General features: G+C 41.8%; 1 protein-coding gene across 2 annotated transcripts in view; it reads left to right on the top strand.

Moving 5' to 3' along the window:
* The window catches only part of dyrk3 (dual specificity tyrosine phosphorylation regulated kinase 3), a 38,055-nt gene that overhangs the window by 9,030 nt on the left and 9,727 nt on the right, over nucleotides 1-19,298 (top strand). For both annotated transcript variants that reach the window (XM_057845958.1, XM_057845957.1), the window contains exons 2-5: nucleotides 8,073-8,182; nucleotides 16,859-17,049; nucleotides 17,130-17,433; nucleotides 18,074-18,490. In XM_057845958.1, coding sequence (XP_057701941.1) covers nucleotides 8,073-8,182; nucleotides 16,859-17,049; nucleotides 17,130-17,433; nucleotides 18,074-18,490 — 1,022 coding nt within the window. The remainder of the gene's footprint in view (nucleotides 1-8,072; nucleotides 8,183-16,858; nucleotides 17,050-17,129; nucleotides 17,434-18,073; nucleotides 18,491-19,298) is intronic.

The following is a 19,298-nucleotide window of genomic DNA, read 5'->3' on the forward strand; positions in this document are numbered from 1 at the left end:
ATGAATGCCTTTGTTTGGTGTACTTTTTTGTTGTTGCTGCTGTTTTGTCCGCGTTCCCATTCGCGTCTGTCTGTTGTTTGGGACTCTTCGCAGGGCCTCGTTGTGGGAGTTAACATTTTACATAAATATTTTTTTAATCGAAACTATCGTTAGTTATTACTCCAGTATTATATATATATATATATATATATATATATATATATATATATATATATATTTTTTTTTTTTACCGTGTAAACATGACCCCCTTTCTTAAATGCCCATCACGAGACTGGCATTATCTTTGTGGCACAAATTCCAGGAAATGATTTGGTTTTTTATTACATGCATGCTTTTTTTGCTCCCGACACGAGATAATAACATGACCAGGAAGAAGAGTTGTTTTCTTTTTTTTTAATACAGTCACGTTTGGGCTCCATTATGTTTGAACTTTAGCTTCCCTCTTGAACTATGAACAAGTAGATTGAATGATAGTTTCTACTGTATGTACAGACTTTCAGTACCATTAGCAGTCGACCGATAAGGTTTTTTTTTTAAATGCCGATGTTTACCAATATCTAAAAATGATATACGATATACATATTTTTTTAAGCACATAAATTATGAAATATATATATATATTTTAAATTGCTTCACCAGTCTACATGTGTTTTGTGGATTTGGAGAAGGCGTTCGACCGTGTGCCTAGGGGAATCCTGTGGAGGGTGCTCCGGGAGTACGGGGTACCGAGCCCCTTGGTAAGGGCTGTTCGGTCCCTGTACGACCGGTGTCAGAGTCTGGTCCGCATTGCCGGCAGTAAGTCGAATTCGTTCCCAGTGAGGGTTGGACTCCGCCAAGGCTGCCCTTTGTCACCGATTTTGTTCATAACTTTTATGGACAGAATTTCTAGGCGCAGCCGAAGCGTTGAGGGGGTCCGGTTTGGTGACCTCAGCATTGAATCTCTGCTTTTTGCAGATGATTTAGTGCTGTTGGCTTCATCAAGCCGTGACCTCCAACTCTCACTGGAGCGGTTCGCAGCTGAGTGTGAAGCGGTTGGGATGAAGATCAGCACCTCCAAATCCGAGACCATGGTCCTCAGTCGGAAAAGGGTGGAGTGCCCTCTCCGGGTCGGGGATGAGATCCTGCCCCAAGTGGAGGAGTTCAAGTATCTTGGGGTCTTGTTCACGAGTGACGGTAGGAGGGAGCGGGAGATCGACAGGCGAATCGGTGCGGCGTCTGCAGTAATGCGGACGCTGCACCGGTCCGTAGTGGTGAAGAAGGAGCTGAGCCGAAAGGCAAAGCTCTCGATTTACCAGTCGATCTACGTTCCTACCCTCACCTATGGTCACGAGCTTTGGGTCGTGACCGAAAGAACAAGATCCCGGATACAAGCGGCCGAAATGAGTTTCCTCCGCAGGGTGTCCGGGCTCTCCCTTAGAGATAGGGTGAGAAGCTCGGTCATCCGGGAGGGACTCGGCGTCGAGCCGCTACTCCTTCGCGTAGAGAGGAGCCAGCTGAGGTGGCTCGGGCATCTGGTTCGGATGCCTCCCGGACGCCTCCCTGGAGAGGTGTTCCGGGCATGTCCCACCGGCGGGAGGCCCCGGGGACGACCCAGGACACGCTGGAGAGACTATATGTCTCGGCTGGCCTGGGAACGCCTTGGGATCCCGCCGGAGGAGCTGGTTGAAGTGGCTGGGGAGAGGGAAGTCTGGGCTTCCCTGTTAAAGCTGCTGCCCCCGCGACCCGACCCCGGAACAAGCGGAAGATAATGGATGGATGGATGGAAATTGCTTCAACAGCTTCAAATTTACAATGATGACTTGAGACTTAAAGGATTCATCCGGTTTAGTGCCACAAAACCAACAAACGCAACGCTTCTTTTTAATGATTAATCACAATCAGCAAGAACAGTACCTCGTCGCAACAACATGTAAACAAGTGAGTTGAAGAGAATGCTCTCCATGCTAAAGCGAATGCTACGAGTTACATTTAGGACACTTAGACCAACCTCTGGGTTGGGGGACAACTACTCTACCACTGAGCCACGCCACCCCAGCAATAACCTCAACCAGACGCTTCCTGCAGCTGCAGATCAGTCTGGCACATTGATCAGGACTAATCTTGGCCCATTCTTCTCTACAAAACTGCTGTAGGTCAGTCAGATTCCTGGGATGTCTGGCATGAATCACTGTCTTTAGATCATGGAACAACATCTCAATGGGGTTCAAGTCTGGACTTTGACTTGGCCACTCCAGAACATCTATTTTGTTCTTCTGAAGTTGACTGACTTCTGTCTTTTGGATCATTGTCTTGTTGCAGCATCCATCCTCTTTTTAGCTTCAACTTTCTGACAGACGACCTTAGATTTTCCTGCAAAACTTTTGAATTCATTCTTCCATTAATGATTGTCCAGGCCCCGAGGCAACAAAGCAGCCCCAAATCATGATGCTCCCTCCACCATGCTTCACGGTGGGGATGAGTTGTTGATGTTAGTGAGCTGTCCCATTTTTCCTCCACATGTGACATTGTGTGTTACTCCCAAACTATTCTTTGGTTTCATCGGTCCGCAAAATATTTTGCCAAAACTTCTGTGGAGTGTCCGGGTGCCTTTTTACGAACATTAAACGAGCAACAATGTCTTTTTTTAGACAGCAGTGGCTTTCTCTGTGGAGTCCTCCCATGAACACCATAGTTTTACATATAGTTGATGTGTGCACAGAGATTTGGATTGTGCCAGTGATTTCTGTAAGACACGCTACGGTTCTTTTTTACCTCTCTGGGTATTCTGCGTTGAACTCTTGGCATCATCTTTGGTGGACGGCCACGCCTTGGGAGAGAAGCAACAGTACCTAACTCTCCATTTGTAGACAACTGCTCTGACTGTCGATTGATGAACATCCAGACTTTTAGAGACGGTTTTGTATCCTTTCCCATCTTTATACAAATGAACAATCCTTGACCCCAGGTCTTCAGATAGCTCTTTTGACCGAGCCATTATGTACATCAGACAATGCTTCTCATCAAGACAATTCTTACCAGGTGTGTGTTCTATAGTGGGCTGGCAGCTTTAAACCACTCATCAGTGATTGGGCACACACCTGACTTAAATTGTTTGGTAAAAAATTGTTTTCAATTGCTCTTTAAGTCTCCTTAGGTAGAGGGTTCACTTGCTTATTTTCCCCATTAGGTCATTGTTTGCATGCTATGCTCATTAAAATATGATCACCTATAACTGTTTTGGTGGTTTTAGTCCAAGCGGTTTTTTCATCTGTGTAATCTTTACAAAGATCAGATCACATTTGGTGGTGATTTTATGTAGAAATGTGAGAAATTCCAAAAGGTTCAGATGCGTTTTCCTACCACGGTAACCATCTTTCAACTAAAGTATTTCAGCTTTTGATTGCTAGATTCCAAAAATCGTTCTTTTTAGGTTAGCTTCTTTGGATTCACCCTTTTCTCTTTTATTTGGTGATACCCCCCACCCCCCATGTGTTTTGTGTGTTTTTATATAGTGATACAAAATAAAAAAGTGTATTAGCCCCTCTAATAAAGAAAATAGTTTATTTCCCCTTTAGATGTCAACCCTGAATGCAGGCCGATTCTGTCCCAAAGTGCTGAGTGATTAGGACTTCGCAGATGGCTAATGGGGCCTGCGCTTGCCTAAAATTGTGCACGGAGACCTAAAGCCTGTGTTTGCTGTGCTGTGCTGTGCAGGTCTAATGCGTGGGTATCCAGGCAGCAGGCCTAATCTGTCCACTGCAGGTCTGTTGACTAGGGACACAGGCTGTGACGCACCTGCCCATGCTCAGAACGCTCTCAAGGGCCGGTCACATGGAACGCCAGTTGTTTTTCTTCCAGTTAACCAAACATGTCACCTATGTAAATGTTCTCCGGCTATCGGCAGAGGGAAAGCGGCCTAACGACGGCGGAGACCAACAGCCCGTCGATAGGCTTTGTCATCTGAGAAAGGGCCTTTCATTCATACACTCATCTCCCATGAAGTGATGTGACCCTATCGCTATTGAACGGCTACGTGAGCTCTATTTGGGAGCACACCTGACCCGGTCCGGGCAGCAGATGGATAGACGGAAAGATGCTGTCGTCACACTGGCATCTGTTACCCCCGTTAGGCCAATAATACCACTTGCAGCGCTAGCAATCTGGGACCCTAAGCCCTACCTAAGCTGGTCAGGTCGCCGCCGTGCTCTCGTACTACTCGTAATGCATTCATAGCGGGGCCGGCCCTGGGTGACAATGTGTCCTCGGTCAAGGGGTTTCAAACTCATTTTGGTCCACGGGCCACTTTCATTGCAAATAGATTTCATGTGGGCCGGACCGGTTTAGCTTCCTCCAAGGCATGTGACGGTATGATAACCTTAGTCAAAAATAACACGGTATTGCAATTCTTTTGCAAATTGGAACATCAACATGAATATGTTAAAATAAATCAATTTTTAAAAAATCTGCAATATTTTAAGTAAAATTGAAATAAATTAGGGCTGTCAAAATTATCGCGTTAACGGGCGGTAATTAATTTTTTAGATTAATCACGTTAACATATTTGACACAATAAACGCACATGCCCCGCTCAAACAGATTAAAATGACAGCAGTGTAATGTCCAGTTGTTACTTGTTTTTTGGTGTTTGGCGCCCTCTGCTGGCGCTTGGGTCCAAATGATTTTATGGGCTTCAGCACAATGAGTGAGCATGGTGTAATTATTGACATCAACAATGGCGAGCTGCTAGTTTATTTTTTGATTGAAAATTTTACAAGTTTTATTGAAACGAAAACATTAAGAGGGGTTTTAATATAGAATTTCTATAACTTGAACTAACATTTATCTTTTAAGAACTGCAAGTCTTTCTATCCATGGATAGCTTTAAGAGAATGATAATAATGTTAATGCCATCGTGTTGATTTATTGTCTTAATAAACAAATGCCGTACTTATGTACTGTAAGTTGAATGTATATATCTGTCTTGTGTCTTATCTTTCCATTCCAACAATAATTTACAGAAAAATATGGCATATTTTATAGATGGTTTAAATTGCGATTAATTACGACTAATTAATTTTTAAGCTGTAATTAACTCGATTAAAAAATTTGAATCGTTTGACAGCCCTAAAATAAATAGAACAGCCACAGCCAAGTTGCTCAACATTAGAAAAAGAACCCATGGTAAAATGGACCTGGACTTAACCAATATATAATCAAACTGATTTTATGTAAAACCACCACCACTACTGCTATTAATATTAATTAGCTGAATGTTAATGGAGAGCGAGAGTAAGGGACAGAGTGCGTGTGTATGAATGGTATTACTATTTACACAGTATTCACATAAACACACACCCTGTCTATTATGAAAATGTTAGTTTGAACAGATGTTTACAGTGGCGGAAAACTTTACAAAAGTAGGCTACTGGTAGAGAGGAAACTAGCCATCTTGGCATACTAACTAGCCATGTTATCTGCCTCGTTAACAAGCTTACGTTATAGTATTTGTTTTACCATCGCTAGGCCCGCGACACACATGTCGGGCTTCCGTGATAAGAAGGTGTCATGTATCTCTTATGCCCTATAATCTGCTTGTATATCTTAAACTATGGTATAAATGCTATTTGTTTTATATTAGGTGTGTTAGAGTAATACAGTCAAACCGTAAATACGAGAAATTATACTATTCCCGGATTGATTCAACTAGGTGTGTTAGAATGATTCAAATAGTTAGACGGTGCCTACGAGAAAAGGTATCTCCTTCAGTATGCAAAGTATGTAATAAACTATCACATGCCTGTCAGTCAGAACAACCCTACGGGCCAAATTGTACCCCCACATGGGCCGCTTCTGGCCCGAAGGGCTGCACGTTTGCCTTAGATGACCATGTAGCTAGTAGCCCGCCCGCACACACACAAATAAAAAATGACACTATTGTCAGGGAAATTCAAGTTTGAACTCCACAAGATAAGTGTTACCTTGATAGCTTGATTAGAGAAATGAATACGACCAACCAAGGATTGCTTGCTTCGAAGACTTTATAAACATGATATATCAAGGGTACAAAATGATGTGATTCAGCCAGGAGCTGTGATCACCCAGAAGTACAATAGAGGCTGGACATTTATACTGTTGAAAGGGCGTTACCCAAGGACGCTTACTGTGAAACGATACCTATGAAAACGAAAGTGAAACATAAGTATGAACTCTGGTGGTTTTCCACAGAAAAACATCTCCAGTAGGGGAAAAAACATCTCAAGTTATGACCTTGACCACCGGCTCTGGCTAGAACGATGATGAGCTCAGTCTGATAAGCCACAGTCGCCCATTTTATTCATTCAGGCATATTGGAAAACACAGGAACATAAAAGTCCATATTTGGGCATATTGTGATACAGTCTACAACAGTCAAGGCAATGGGAAGGCACACTCAAACAGGTTAATATAACAATGATGCTCTATGCTACAATGTCCTTGCAAGCATAACAAAAGCATACAAAATATGATGTATAACGGTTGTGTTTTAAGCATGAATAAAACTCTCTCACAACTATATTTTTTTTTAAATGATGTATATTTTGTAAATATAGTATTTTCGCAACTTAAATGGTGTACAGTTTAAAACCAAAACTCAGAAAGCTATTATTTCCTTAATAAAAATGAATAGCATTTGTGGTATTTTTTTTCATATAGTAACATTTCTTTTCTTAAATAGCCATAGAATTCTCAACACTGTTCACCTCTTGGGCTTTAAGACCACTTGATAGCACTATAGAGCAAATGAACCACCATGAAGCTTTGAACTAATTGGCTGAAAAGTTACATTGCTTCACGAAGAATCATTTGACCATCAATGCTCCTTTGGGAGAGACAACCTCCGCTGCCACATGCTGTCAACTCTTTCCGTACAACATATTGCCACCCGTGCTTCATGCCTCCCAGCATGCAATGCGGTGCTGTAAATAGTGTTGAAAGTTCATGTTCTCTACTAATTATTTCTTCAGTTACTGTTCCAATTGTTTCATTAATTGCTAGCTATTTCTCGTAGCCACCGTCTAACTGTTAGCATTATTCTAACACACTTAATATATTCCGTCAGGGAATAGTATCGTTTCTTGTATTTACTGTTTGACTATTTATAGTACTCTAACACTATAATATATATGAAATACAAATATAAAATAAATACCGCTTATACCATAGTTTGGAGAAAACAAGCAGAATATAGGGCATAAGAGATACATGACGCCTTCTTATCACGGAAGCCCAACATGTGCGTCATGCAACTGACTGAGCCAGATTGACGCTGACAAGCCCAGGTCTGCACAACATACTCTCGCAATCAGTTCTTCCGGACAGTCCAGAACAAATGGCGGGACGGACTGTCCCAACACAAGGAACACCGGTGAATGCCCGATATCCAACTGATTACTTCCTTTTGACCGGGGTGTTGGGCCTCAGCGGCCCGGGTCGCTGGAACTACGCCAGCGCGGGTCCGGCGGTTGGGCTGGCGCGGTTCCAGCAATCTGGCTAAAAGGTCGGATTCTTTCACTATACTATTTTGTTTGTTGTGTGATACTTTTAGTTTCGTTCTGAGACCATGAGTTTTCAATGACCATTGATTTAATCATTGATCGTGAACACTCTTTACATACTGTGAATGTGAACTTTTCCTCCCTGCTTTGTGAAGGCCAGAAAATCGCTGGTGGCTAATCCCATCTGGATCATAAACTGCAAATAGGGATTATATGTAGCCTACTAAAATGTACTTGATATTTTATAAAATGCTCGGGAAGCGTTGCATGAGAAAACATTTTCTGGGTATTCCAGTATTTGCTGTACCGAAAGCAATTTGGCGCCCCCTACTCTTGAAGGTGCCTGAGGCAATTGCCTAGCTCACCTATGCCTATGTTTCATAGGGTAGATTGTTCGAGGTAATACAGTGTCCCCAATTTGTTTGGGCAACATCCAAGTTGATTGACAAGACAATTAACTGTTGACTTTTTCCGAGATGAGATGACACTTTACTGTGTTGACAATTGAATTATTTTCCTTGCTCACATCAGTGTGTTTACTTGTCTTTGTCCCTTAAGTACGTCACGGTGATGGTCTTTACGACTCCTACATGAGGACGGACCACATCCTGAAAGAGGACACGGACACGAGCAGTCCTTCTGGCCTGCCCCCCATGCCCAAACACACAGTAAGTAAATATGTCTTCCGGACGTTGTGTTCTGCGGAGAGATTCAAGCCAACTCGTCACCATCACTACCTCACCTTGTTTGTTTCTCTTCATGCCGATAACTTTACACCGTTTAACCTGTACTGCTGCATGGCTGTGAGGTTATCTCATCTCTTGAACGTTTGATGTGCTTTTACCACACAGGATTTAGTAAGATCTGGTAAGCTTTTCAAAACAATTTAAGTGGAACATCTATTCAATTTCAATTCAATTTTATTTGTATAGCCCACAATCACAACAGAGGTCTCAAAGGGCTTTACAGAGGCAATATGATACACAATTAGAAATGAAGCAACAAAGATGAATAGATACAGTTCAAGTCCTGGGTATCCCCTATCCTAAGACCCTCCATGCCGGCAAGGAAAAACTCCAAAAACATCTGAGTTCAAACAAAATCTGTTTCTGATTTCATTCAATTACTACTCACCAATGTTGTTTTAGCCAGCTCCTTTAAGTTTTGATGAAAATACTTATTCGTCTTAGTCAAATTTTAGTCATTTCAAAATGTAATAGTCTTTGTCGAAAACGTGGTCTCGTTTTGGTGGATGTTTACTGAAAAACATTTTGCCTGTTAAATTCAAAAGTTTTTGTCCAAAAATGGCTAACCAAACGTTTTCGACTAACCCTGGGCGATAAAACAATAACAATAATTTCGTCATATAATTTTTGTCAACAAACAAAAAAAAGAAGCCGATAGATTTAAACTGTAATTACACCACCTGAACATCTGGGGAAGGGGGCGCTGTAACGACGTGAACGCTAGCTCTCAGAGGGTTTTCAGTACAGAATGGAACATTCCCTGTCACAGAGCACAATTAAAGTGCCTGCGACATCATAAAAAAGATCTTAAATAGCATTATTATGTGAATTAGAATCATATTTTGAGACCATTTGACTATATACAACAATTTCGCAAAGCGCAGATAACGAGAAATGAGCCTTTTAAACTGCAGTTTAGCTCCTCTGCCTGTCATTATAGCGCTCTAGCGTCCCCAGCTGGAGGATGACGTCGGCAGATTCAATATTTCATCTGATCTAGAATGAATCTATGTATGCTATGCTAACACTACAAGTTACATTTAGTGTGTGATGATCACTCTTTACAGACCTTTAAAGGCTAAAGCAACTGCATATTCTTTCTTGCCAAGATAAGAAGCAAATCTTACTATGTGTTTCAAAACGAGCAAGCCTGGAGCCTGGTGACGACACCAGTGAGTGGAGGGTGGAGGGCAGCACGTCACGTGAGTGACACAACCAAACAGTGCTAGGATGCAGGCTAACGACACGTACAGTAAGAACATTTCACACTTTGGGAGCACATGTAGCAAACATTTCCAGATTTTCATCTCATCGGACGAAAACTGGCATTTGCCTCGTTATGATTTCGTCTCCCAAAACACGTCTTTAGCCCATCGCCGTCAGGAATAAATTGTCGGTCGACAAAATGTTTTTCGTCATCGTCATCGTTGACAAAAACAACAATGCACTGATGATTTTCCGAATACCTTCACTACCCTTCAATAGCAATAAAAGATCCCTGAGGCGGGCTACTTTTTAGCCTCGAATGCTGTCCGAACGGCCCAATTGGCAGCAAATGTGCACACAATGAATATCTAAAGCCTCATGCCAAAAGGGGCAAAATGGTTTAGAATAAGGTCTAAAGATTTATTGGACTTGAAAATGTGACCCACAAACAAAATCACCAATCAACAACCCCGTTCTTTCTCTTCTTGTACAATGCAGTGTGATCTGCCATCAGTGGGCCCGTACAGAGTTTAGGGAGCATTCTCAAACCAGGGCCACTCTTTTGTATTTGCTGTCACGCTGGCCGAGGTAATGTCCTCTATTGAATGCAGCTGACAGAAGCGTGCCCCACTTCCATGGGTCGGAATGCTCAGAGCCGCTCGCTGGAAATCATAACCGCACTTGTCATTGCCTATCGTTCTAAAAGCATCAACAAACTTGTAGCTGCGGAGGATGGCGGTGCCGAGCGCTGTCACAAACTTAAGCTCGTTTATTGTCTACTTTCAGCTGGCTGGCATTGGAGCAAGTTTGGTTTGTTTGCCCCACGTGCCCTACTGTCAGCACGCCGAGGTGTTTCTTTGACAGCAAAGAGATTAGCTCCTTTCCATCTGTCGCGCAGTGTTCGGTTTCACACCCTCGCCTTCACAACGATCTCCTCCGACTCCTGTGATGAGGTTTTTTTCTAATTGTTCTCCCGAGCCGCTCGGATCAATAAGCGCAGTTAGCACTCTAGTTATATCTATCTGTGGGTGAAGGGGCTCGATCAATGATATTGGCGGTACATTTTTTTGGGACAATAGCTATAGAAGGTCACATGGTCAGCCGTTTGGCTTGCCTGTCATCCATCAAGACCGTGTAGTTGCACGTGTGGAAACCAAGAATACGTTTTGTTTCTGCGCAGTATTACAATATCAGTCCCTGTCTGTACAACGTGAGCTAATTAAAATGCAAATGTGTCACCGTCTTATTTCAATTAAGATTTTCTGGTGGCTCTGTGTCATCAAAATCAAGGATTGTGAGCTATCCAAGGAGCAAATGTTTCACTTTGTCCACAAGGGGCGTAGCTGTATGGAAAACATAATTCAATAGGATTAAATGCATGCAATCCTTTCAATTGCAGTCAAAAGTTTACATAAACTTGTTTAGAGCTGAAAAGAATACTCGAGTAACTCGAGTTTAAAAACTGATCCGAGTAATTTTATTCACCTCGAGGAATCGTTTAATTTTGCCAGCTCTAAGCATCACGTTTTGCCCGGGCTACTTTTAACGCGGGACAACGCGCTGATGTCACGTGCGTAGAGGAAGAAGCAATTAAAAAAAAAAAACCTTACTGCAGCCAACAGCCACTACAAACTACGTCGACGTTGCTAAAAACTAGCCGGAATGATGCTACTGTGGTAGCAGCAGGTAGTGTCTGATGGCACTGATGCGTCTCGTAGATATCACATGTATGTTGAACTAAATGCAAAATGAGAGAGTCAGCGGCGTTAATAAACAGCTGCCATCTTAAAGCACTCTCTCAAGTAACGTTAGCCCTGCGGAGTGCTAGGTTTCTATACATTATGACCACTGTCGATGCGTTGCTAGCGTGTCTTAAATACAGACTTGATTTAATCTGTGAAAACATAGCGCTGTAGAGTGATGAGGGTGTAAAATAAAAACTTATTAATGCTAACTGTCAATTTTAGCTCAGTGTTGGATAAAACACCAAGTAGCACTGGTCCCTAATGTGCTCCAATACAGCAGGTATCATACTGTAACGTTGACAAAGAGTCACCCGCTTCGTTAGGTTGCAATTATTTCTTTTTTGGGAACTTGCGGAACAACCAACACACGACTGCTGTCTACCAAAGCCGACACACACGCACCCGCCAGAACCACAACAACAGGAAGGCACGTCGCTCGCTCTCCCGCACCTCCCTCATCCCCGCACGTCACGCGGTGCATTCAGGAACGCATGCAAATATCCCCACCATATTATAACTTGATATGTTACAATGCATCTATTTTGAACACTGCAAAAACTCAAAATCCTATCAGGACTTACAGTTTAGACTAACTTAAAACTTAACTAGAACTTAAAAATAGTTTGACACAAATGGAAATTAATTGAAAAACGTAGGGAAAAACACCGAACTTTTAAGTGATGTGTGTTATCAAGCGTAATGGCATTTTTAGGTAAGAATATATTTTTTATAAGATCAAAGTTTTTTGAATGAAAGCAGTGAATGTCTTTTTTTTTTTTTTTTTTCTTGTCACATCTGAGATGCAATTGTTTGCTGTTTTCAACAATGTACAGTGATACCTCAGCTCACGAACATAATTGGTTCCCAGAAAGTGTGTGTAAGGCGAAAAGTTCTTCTTCCGGACATTTATTTCCCATAAGAAACCATTAAAATGAGAATAATCCGTTCCCAGGTCCCCATAAAACATAATTTTCTACTAAATAAGCCTTAAAACTACACAAAAATATACCTTATTTCCTTCAATGTCTTCTTAGGCTTAACACTAGACTGTGGTGGGGTCTTTTTCGGTCCCATAATAGCAAAAGTACACTCAATATGGTCCAAAATGTCTATCAAACACAAACCACGTCCGCACTCAACGAAAGGGAGGGGACGAACTGGGACGCCGTGAGCGTGCGTCAGCTTCTCGTGGCGCTGTTCGACCGCGTGGTTTGGTTCGTCCGCCGAAAACTAGTTCGTCAGCAGAGACTATATGCTCGCGAATTTAATGTTCTTGAGGCGAAAAGTTGGTGAGCTTAAGCGTTCGTGAGCTGAGGTATCACTGTACATCGAAAATAAAGACATTGATTGACTGAAAATGGTTCAATATTAGATGTAATGTCTTGTTTTCTCATGTATATTTATCATTGCTCTTTACCTAAAAAAAATTTGTTTTATCCGATTACTCGATTAATCGATAGAATTTTCAGTCGATTACTCGATTACTAAAATATTCGATAGCTGCAGCCCTAAACTTGTTAAGAAAATAATGTTATTCCATAATGCCCAGCAATATGTTGAAGGGAGAAAAGGTGAGGCCTTAAGCATTGTTGTTTTCGTTAGCGGAACAATTTGTTCGTGACGATAACGAGCAAAAAAAGGTGTCCCGGGAGACTAAAACATAACGAGACGAATGCCAGTTTTTGTTTGACGAGACAACAACGAGATAAAAATGCGACTTAGTGTTATCATATGTTCATTATGGGTGTGAGAAAAAAATCAATTATTAGATGCATCGCAATTCGACACATGACGATTCGATTACAATTGATAAATGTTGAAAAACGAGGATTTTCCCTAATAACTTTGACAGCCGCTAGTAGCGGAATGAAATTTAAGATACGTCTGCCGCCCGGACACCTTTAACGGACGCACGCACAACGTTATGATGGATGTAGCTGGTTACTGAGCGAGAGATTTACTCCTTTTCAAAAGACTGGAAAATAAATTTTTGTATGAGACTGGCAGCGACCCGGCGGTTGCGCTTCTGTGCGCAAGTTATTTTTTAGAGCGAGAGGGGAATAGGCATAGTACATTGCTCGTTGTCTTTCAGTTGTCCAGCAGTAGGTTCAAGTCGTGATAATTGGAAAAATTCCCGAGTGTTTTGCTTAGTCCCTTGTCCGTCTATCAAGAGGTGAGTACACAAACCCTCTTGTACTGTTTAGATTTTATTGTTGTTTTTGAGATGTAAGTTTAGTTAGTTGTAGTTAGCACCGAGCGCTATGCCAATTAGCAAATCCGCTAACGTTTGCGTTGTTTGGTGGTGTTCTAAAGTTATTCCAGATGCAGAACGTTTAAAACCAGGATTAAGTAAAGCGGTAGCACTGCAAACATGTGAAATAGTACAGAAATCTGTAAAAACAAAGTATATTGTTCAAAAGAAGTCTTATTTCTAAAGACACTTTGTTTGTTTCCAGAAAATGTGGAATTCATTCCACCAGTGTAAATTTTTTTGTATTTTTGAGAGAAATAAGTACTGCCTTTAAAACAGCTAAAGTGCACCTTCTTTTGAAAAAGAGCATCTCAAGGTCAGCTGTGTGTTTTATAGGCATGTTGAGAAATAAGTACTGCATTTAAAATGGTTATTGTTTTTCCACTTTCTTGTAAAAAAAAAAATGTATGGGCATGTTTAATCATTGGGATATTTTAATAAATAATTGACATAAATTTATTTGACTACTTTATTAATTAGTAATGTATGATGTATTGATAATCGCGATCAGTGTCAATACTGTGATCATCGTTCAATAATCAAATCGTAGCACCCTGAATCGTAATCAAATCGAATCGTGGGGTGCCTAAGATGGCACACCCCGGGTGACATGTCCAGCACCCCCACCCTGAGAGAGTTCAGGATCACTTTCATTCTAGGCTCGCTTATTTAGGAGGTCATGGTAAGATTTGTTTTCTATCTTGGCAAGAGAAAATCTGCAATGTCTCTCTAGCCTTTAAAGGTCCACGCTGATTGATTAACACATACTAAATGTAACTTGTAGCGTTAGCATGGCATTCACATTAGCTTTAGCAGAGCGTGGCCGTGGCCAGTGTCGTCTTAAAATCTCAGACTTTTTTTAACTTACATTTTGTGGCGCCCAAGTGTGTTTAATGAATTGAAAAAATTGCAGAGTTTTCCTGCTAAGTGTGTATTATCATCACCAAGTTTGCATTGTCCGTCCTTGTATGCACTATGTGCTCGTCTGTTCATGTTCATTCCAAATTGTGGGACACCTTTATTTATTTCTGAACTAAAACGTTTGAATTTTACAAACACATTTTGTGTAATCGTCGACTTGTATTGACTAGAAAGGAGTATTTTCATCCAGACTACTGGCCTTAAGCTTTATTACTCTCGCGGCATTACTTCTCCAACAGGAGTTTTTAAAGGACTGAATTCCAGAAGGTTGCTCGTATGAAACTGCCAGGAGAATGAGCTAAAACTAATCCTGTCAGTTGTGTAATTGTAATGTTGATAGACACATTCCGAAGAATCATGAAATGTTAATAGTTGAATCCAGTCGTACAGATCAATTAATATGAGTGATAGATGTTTGATAGACTTGCGCTGCAACAAAACAGAAATTTGAGATGTTTTATTGTTTTGGAAGGGCCATAGGTGGATGGGGGTCTGATGTTACCTCATTGACAGGATGAAAAACCAGTTTTGCTGGTTCGTCTTCCTTTATGGCTTACTGTGAGTGACACTCACTTGTCTTGTTAAAATGTAGGCCTGTGGGTAGAAAAACAAGATTTCAGACCAGACCAAACCAGTTGGGGGTGCCTTGTTAACGGGCACTTTTTAGTGCTTGCAAGTAGTCTAGTAAGTAGTTCTATTCATTCCAGTTTTCCCCCCAAAAATCAAATAGTTGTTCTCCTGCCATTTGTCACACAATATTTTCATCGGTGTCAAACATGTGTCAGTGTTGTGCATCTGCTTATGAGCTTTGTCTCATTGATCCTACACAAGTGCTTCCCAGGTTACTACGTACTCACATGATTGCGACTTAATGACACTGGAGTCTCGTCCGCCACTTTGTCTCCAGTCTTTTTTTTTTTTTTTTGTCGCATAAACAATACCTTTATTTTTACTTGATGTTCTGTTGTTGTTGAGTTTATCAGCTTTACAGACATCAAACAAGGCAATTGTGCATTTTGAGGTTTTTTACTTCCTTCACTTTTGACAATTTGTAAAGCTGGAACACACATGTACACTTACAGAAAAAATTAGGACACTCCATGAAATATTCAGTTCTATATTAAGAAATGTTCACACATCAATGTCTGATCTCGTTTTTCTTTATCTCTGGAAAAGAAAGCGATTTAATTGCAGGTAACAACAAAAATTAACATTGTTTACTCATTAAACCAAATATAACAACAAAAATGCTTATTCCAACTGAGGAAAAAGTTAGGACACCCTACTACCTAATAGCTAGTGTTACCCCCTTTGGCTGAAATAACTTCAGTGAGATGCTTTTTGTAGCCATCTACCAGTCTTTGACATCTGTCTGAAGAAAGTTTGCCCCACTCCTCAACGCAGAATACTTTTTCAGCCAGTCCTTGGTGGATTTACTGGTATGTTTTGGGTCCCTGTCATGTTGCAGAGTCTAGTTTTGTTTCAGCTTGAAAATTTTCACTGATGATCTCACATGTTCCTCAAGCACCCTCTGATACACGATAGAATTCATGGTGGATTCTATGATGGTGAGTTCACCAGGTCCTGCTGGAGCAAAGAATTCCCAAACAATTTCACAGAAAGTTCAAAAAAAAAAAAAAGAGTTTTAATTGTTTACTTCTATTACTCGAATCTCTCAAGATTGCTAAAATTGATAATAAATATCCATACAACCAAATATTTTAGAAAACACACAGGCTTCCATAGGATGTCCTATTTTTTTCCACATGTGTATATTCAAAACGACACGCATTTTAACAATAAAACACTTGACACAAAACAATTGGTGTTCAAACGTCCATCTAGTCTGATCAATATGTAAATTTAGTAGATTAAATTAGCCTAATTTGCTGAACAAAAGTCCACTAGCCTAAATGCTAACTCATTTACAATTATCATAGCAAATCGGTCATTGGTAACTCCACAAACTGTAACTGTAAAATTAAATACAAATGCATCCACAAACATATATTAGCTGAAACAACTTACAGCCCTATGTGGGCCAAACCAGAGCGCAGCTATGCTTTATCCAGGTCAGATGTCTGAGTCTGCTTCTCAGTCATACAAGGCCACAGCCCAGCCAGACCCAAAGCTGCCACCAGAGGGCAGTGTATCCTCCATCATTAAACAAGATACAATAGTTTTTTTTTTTAAGATTAACTTCAATGGTTGATTCCGGAAATTCGGGTTACGTCGCCAGCGTATTAACGAAACTAGTTTGTAACCCGGGGACTACCTGTTGCAAATACAAAGTATGTATTTGGCAATTATTTTTTGTATGACTACAGATTCCGCTTTTTACATCATCATTTGGTAGAGTTCTGAAGTGCACAATGAGAGGCAGTGGTCGACAAAGGCTACCCACAGTCCATCGCCGATTGCATTCTTTGCATAAAACCCAATTGACCAATCAAATCACCTCTTATTTCTCTTCAGGCAGTCAGTAACAAGGGTGTGATGAGGGATCAGATCACTGTACGAGGCGGCCAGCTGAAGGTGAAGTATCTGTACGAGGACTCCGCCAACAATCGCAAGATCGGCGGAATCGCCGCGGCCCAGAACGCCGGCCAGACAGCCAGTAAACCGGCACCGGCCACTGCCGTGTCCAAGGATCACAGCGTTGACAGGTGGGGATGCTTGAGCAAAAGTGTCACATTTAGAGCAAAGTGTGGGGAAGTATGGGCTCATCTGCTCTGGTCGCTCACAGCTCCGAATCCAGCAAGGGCTCCAACGACAACTCCGGATCTCACGGAGTCGCCAACGGAGGGAACGGTACCAAGCTGTGCGGCCCCCTCACGCCGGAACAGGCCGTGAGACTGTACCGGACTCAACTGACCGGCCTGGAGCAGAGCGAGATCCACTCTTACCCGGACGTCTACTTTGTGGGACCCAACGCCAAGAAGAGGCCCGCCGTCACCGGGGGAAGCAACAACTGCGGTTATGACGACGATCAAGGCGGTTACATCAACGTCCCCCACGACCACCTGGCTTACCGCTACGAGTTTCTGAAAGTAAGGCGAAGAATATGTTTATTTTGCACGAAATTCAAAATGTCCGTTAACTGTTTTACACCGGTAGACTTTGCTGCAGACTATAGGGCCGGTATGAGATTCTGACGGTATGATACCATTAAGCCAAAATATCACAGTATTGCACGGTACAGCTCTAATATGTGTTACTTTTTCATATCTGGGTTAAAAAAATGCGTTACACAGGATTTATATTTTTCAAAACATATAACTGAAATATGCTAAATCAAATTTAAATAAATGCAGTCCTTTAGGTGAACGTAAATCCAAGCCCCAGCTCAACATTATTACCATCAGGGACAAAAATAATTGAATCATTTTCTATAAAAAGCACGTGTGTATGACTCGTAAGATGTTTACATTATACACAGTCTTTCTCAACACAGACAGTTGCCAGAGGGTCGGGGGGGGAGTTTACCACCGCTAGACACACTAAACACACTGGAGTTCGCCCTCCCCGACTTTTAACGGCCGCGTTTTTACGGCGTTGACGCGCTTCAAATACTTCTTGTGTAAAACGGGTTAGTGTACGCTAACATGCTTTCAACTGTGAAGCCGCGTCAGTACCCAAGTAAAGTTGTTTTTGCATCCGTTTAATCCGCCTTCTCCTTGCCCTCCTCAGATTATCGGCAAAGGCAGCTTCGGTCAGGTGGCTAAAGTGTACGACCACAAATTGCAGCAGCACCTGGCTCTGAAGATGGTCCGCAACGAGAAGCGTTTCCACCGGCAGGCTCAGGAGGAAATCCGCATCCTGGAGCACCTGCGCAAGCAGGACCGCAACGGCACCATGAACGTGGTGCACATGCTGGAACACTTCACCTTCCGCAACCATATTTGCATGACCTTTGAGCTGCTCAGCATGAACCTCTACGAGCTGATCAAGCGCAACAAGTTTCAGGGCTTCAGCTTGCCTCTGGTCAGGAAGTTCGCTCACTCCATTCTGCAGTGCCTGGAAGCCCTGAGCAGGCTCCGAATCATCCACTGTGACCTCAAGCCTGAGAACATTCTGCTCAAACAGCAGGGACGCAGCGGAATCAAGGTATCGTGCGCCACCTGCCCTTTAATCCACCGCCCTCTTCATATTTGAAAATGTGTTTGTCTTCGTCAGTTTTAGTCAAGGGAAACTCAAATTTCGTCTACTTTTAGTCGACAAATACTCAAAATGTTTTTGTCAGTAAACTTCAAAAGTGGTTCTCCATACATATATAAACGGTTTCCAACAATTTCAAATGAACGTTGACAGAGGGGAACATAATTGTAGAGTCGCATGTACACTCGGTACATTATTTTCAATGACTTAAACTCGCCTGGACGCCATGAACTATCTAAAAAGTTTAAGATGACACTCTCCAGGCTAAATGGTAATGCTAACACTACAAGTTACATTTAGTGTGTAAAGATCCCTCAGCACAGACCTTTAAAGGCTAAAGCAACATGGCATATCTGGCCAAGATAAGAAAACAAAACTTACCAAGCAACACCTGTTTATTCACACTTATTCACCGGCCGGTGAGTCGGCGTGTGTGTGGGGGCAGCATGTCGCATGAATGACACGACCAAACATTGCTATGATGCATGCTAACTACACATACAATAAAAAAAATGTCACACATGGTGAACTTCTGACCAAAATTATGGCCAATTTTCAACTCGTTCTCATCTCATCAGACAAACACTTGTATTCATGTTGTTATAGTTTAGTCTCCCAATACACATTTTTAGCTCATTGTCATGAAAAAAGGTGTTTGTTGACGAAATGTTTTCGTTACCGTCATTGTTGACAAAAAACAAATCTGCTCAGTGGGAAAACAGTGCAATGTTTTCAATGAATTATACCCGCATGGTTG

The sequence above is a fragment of the Corythoichthys intestinalis genome, chromosome 9 (genome assembly GCF_030265065.1).
Source record: "Corythoichthys intestinalis isolate RoL2023-P3 chromosome 9, ASM3026506v1, whole genome shotgun sequence".
Taxonomy (NCBI): Eukaryota; Metazoa; Chordata; class Actinopteri; order Syngnathiformes; family Syngnathidae; genus Corythoichthys; species Corythoichthys intestinalis.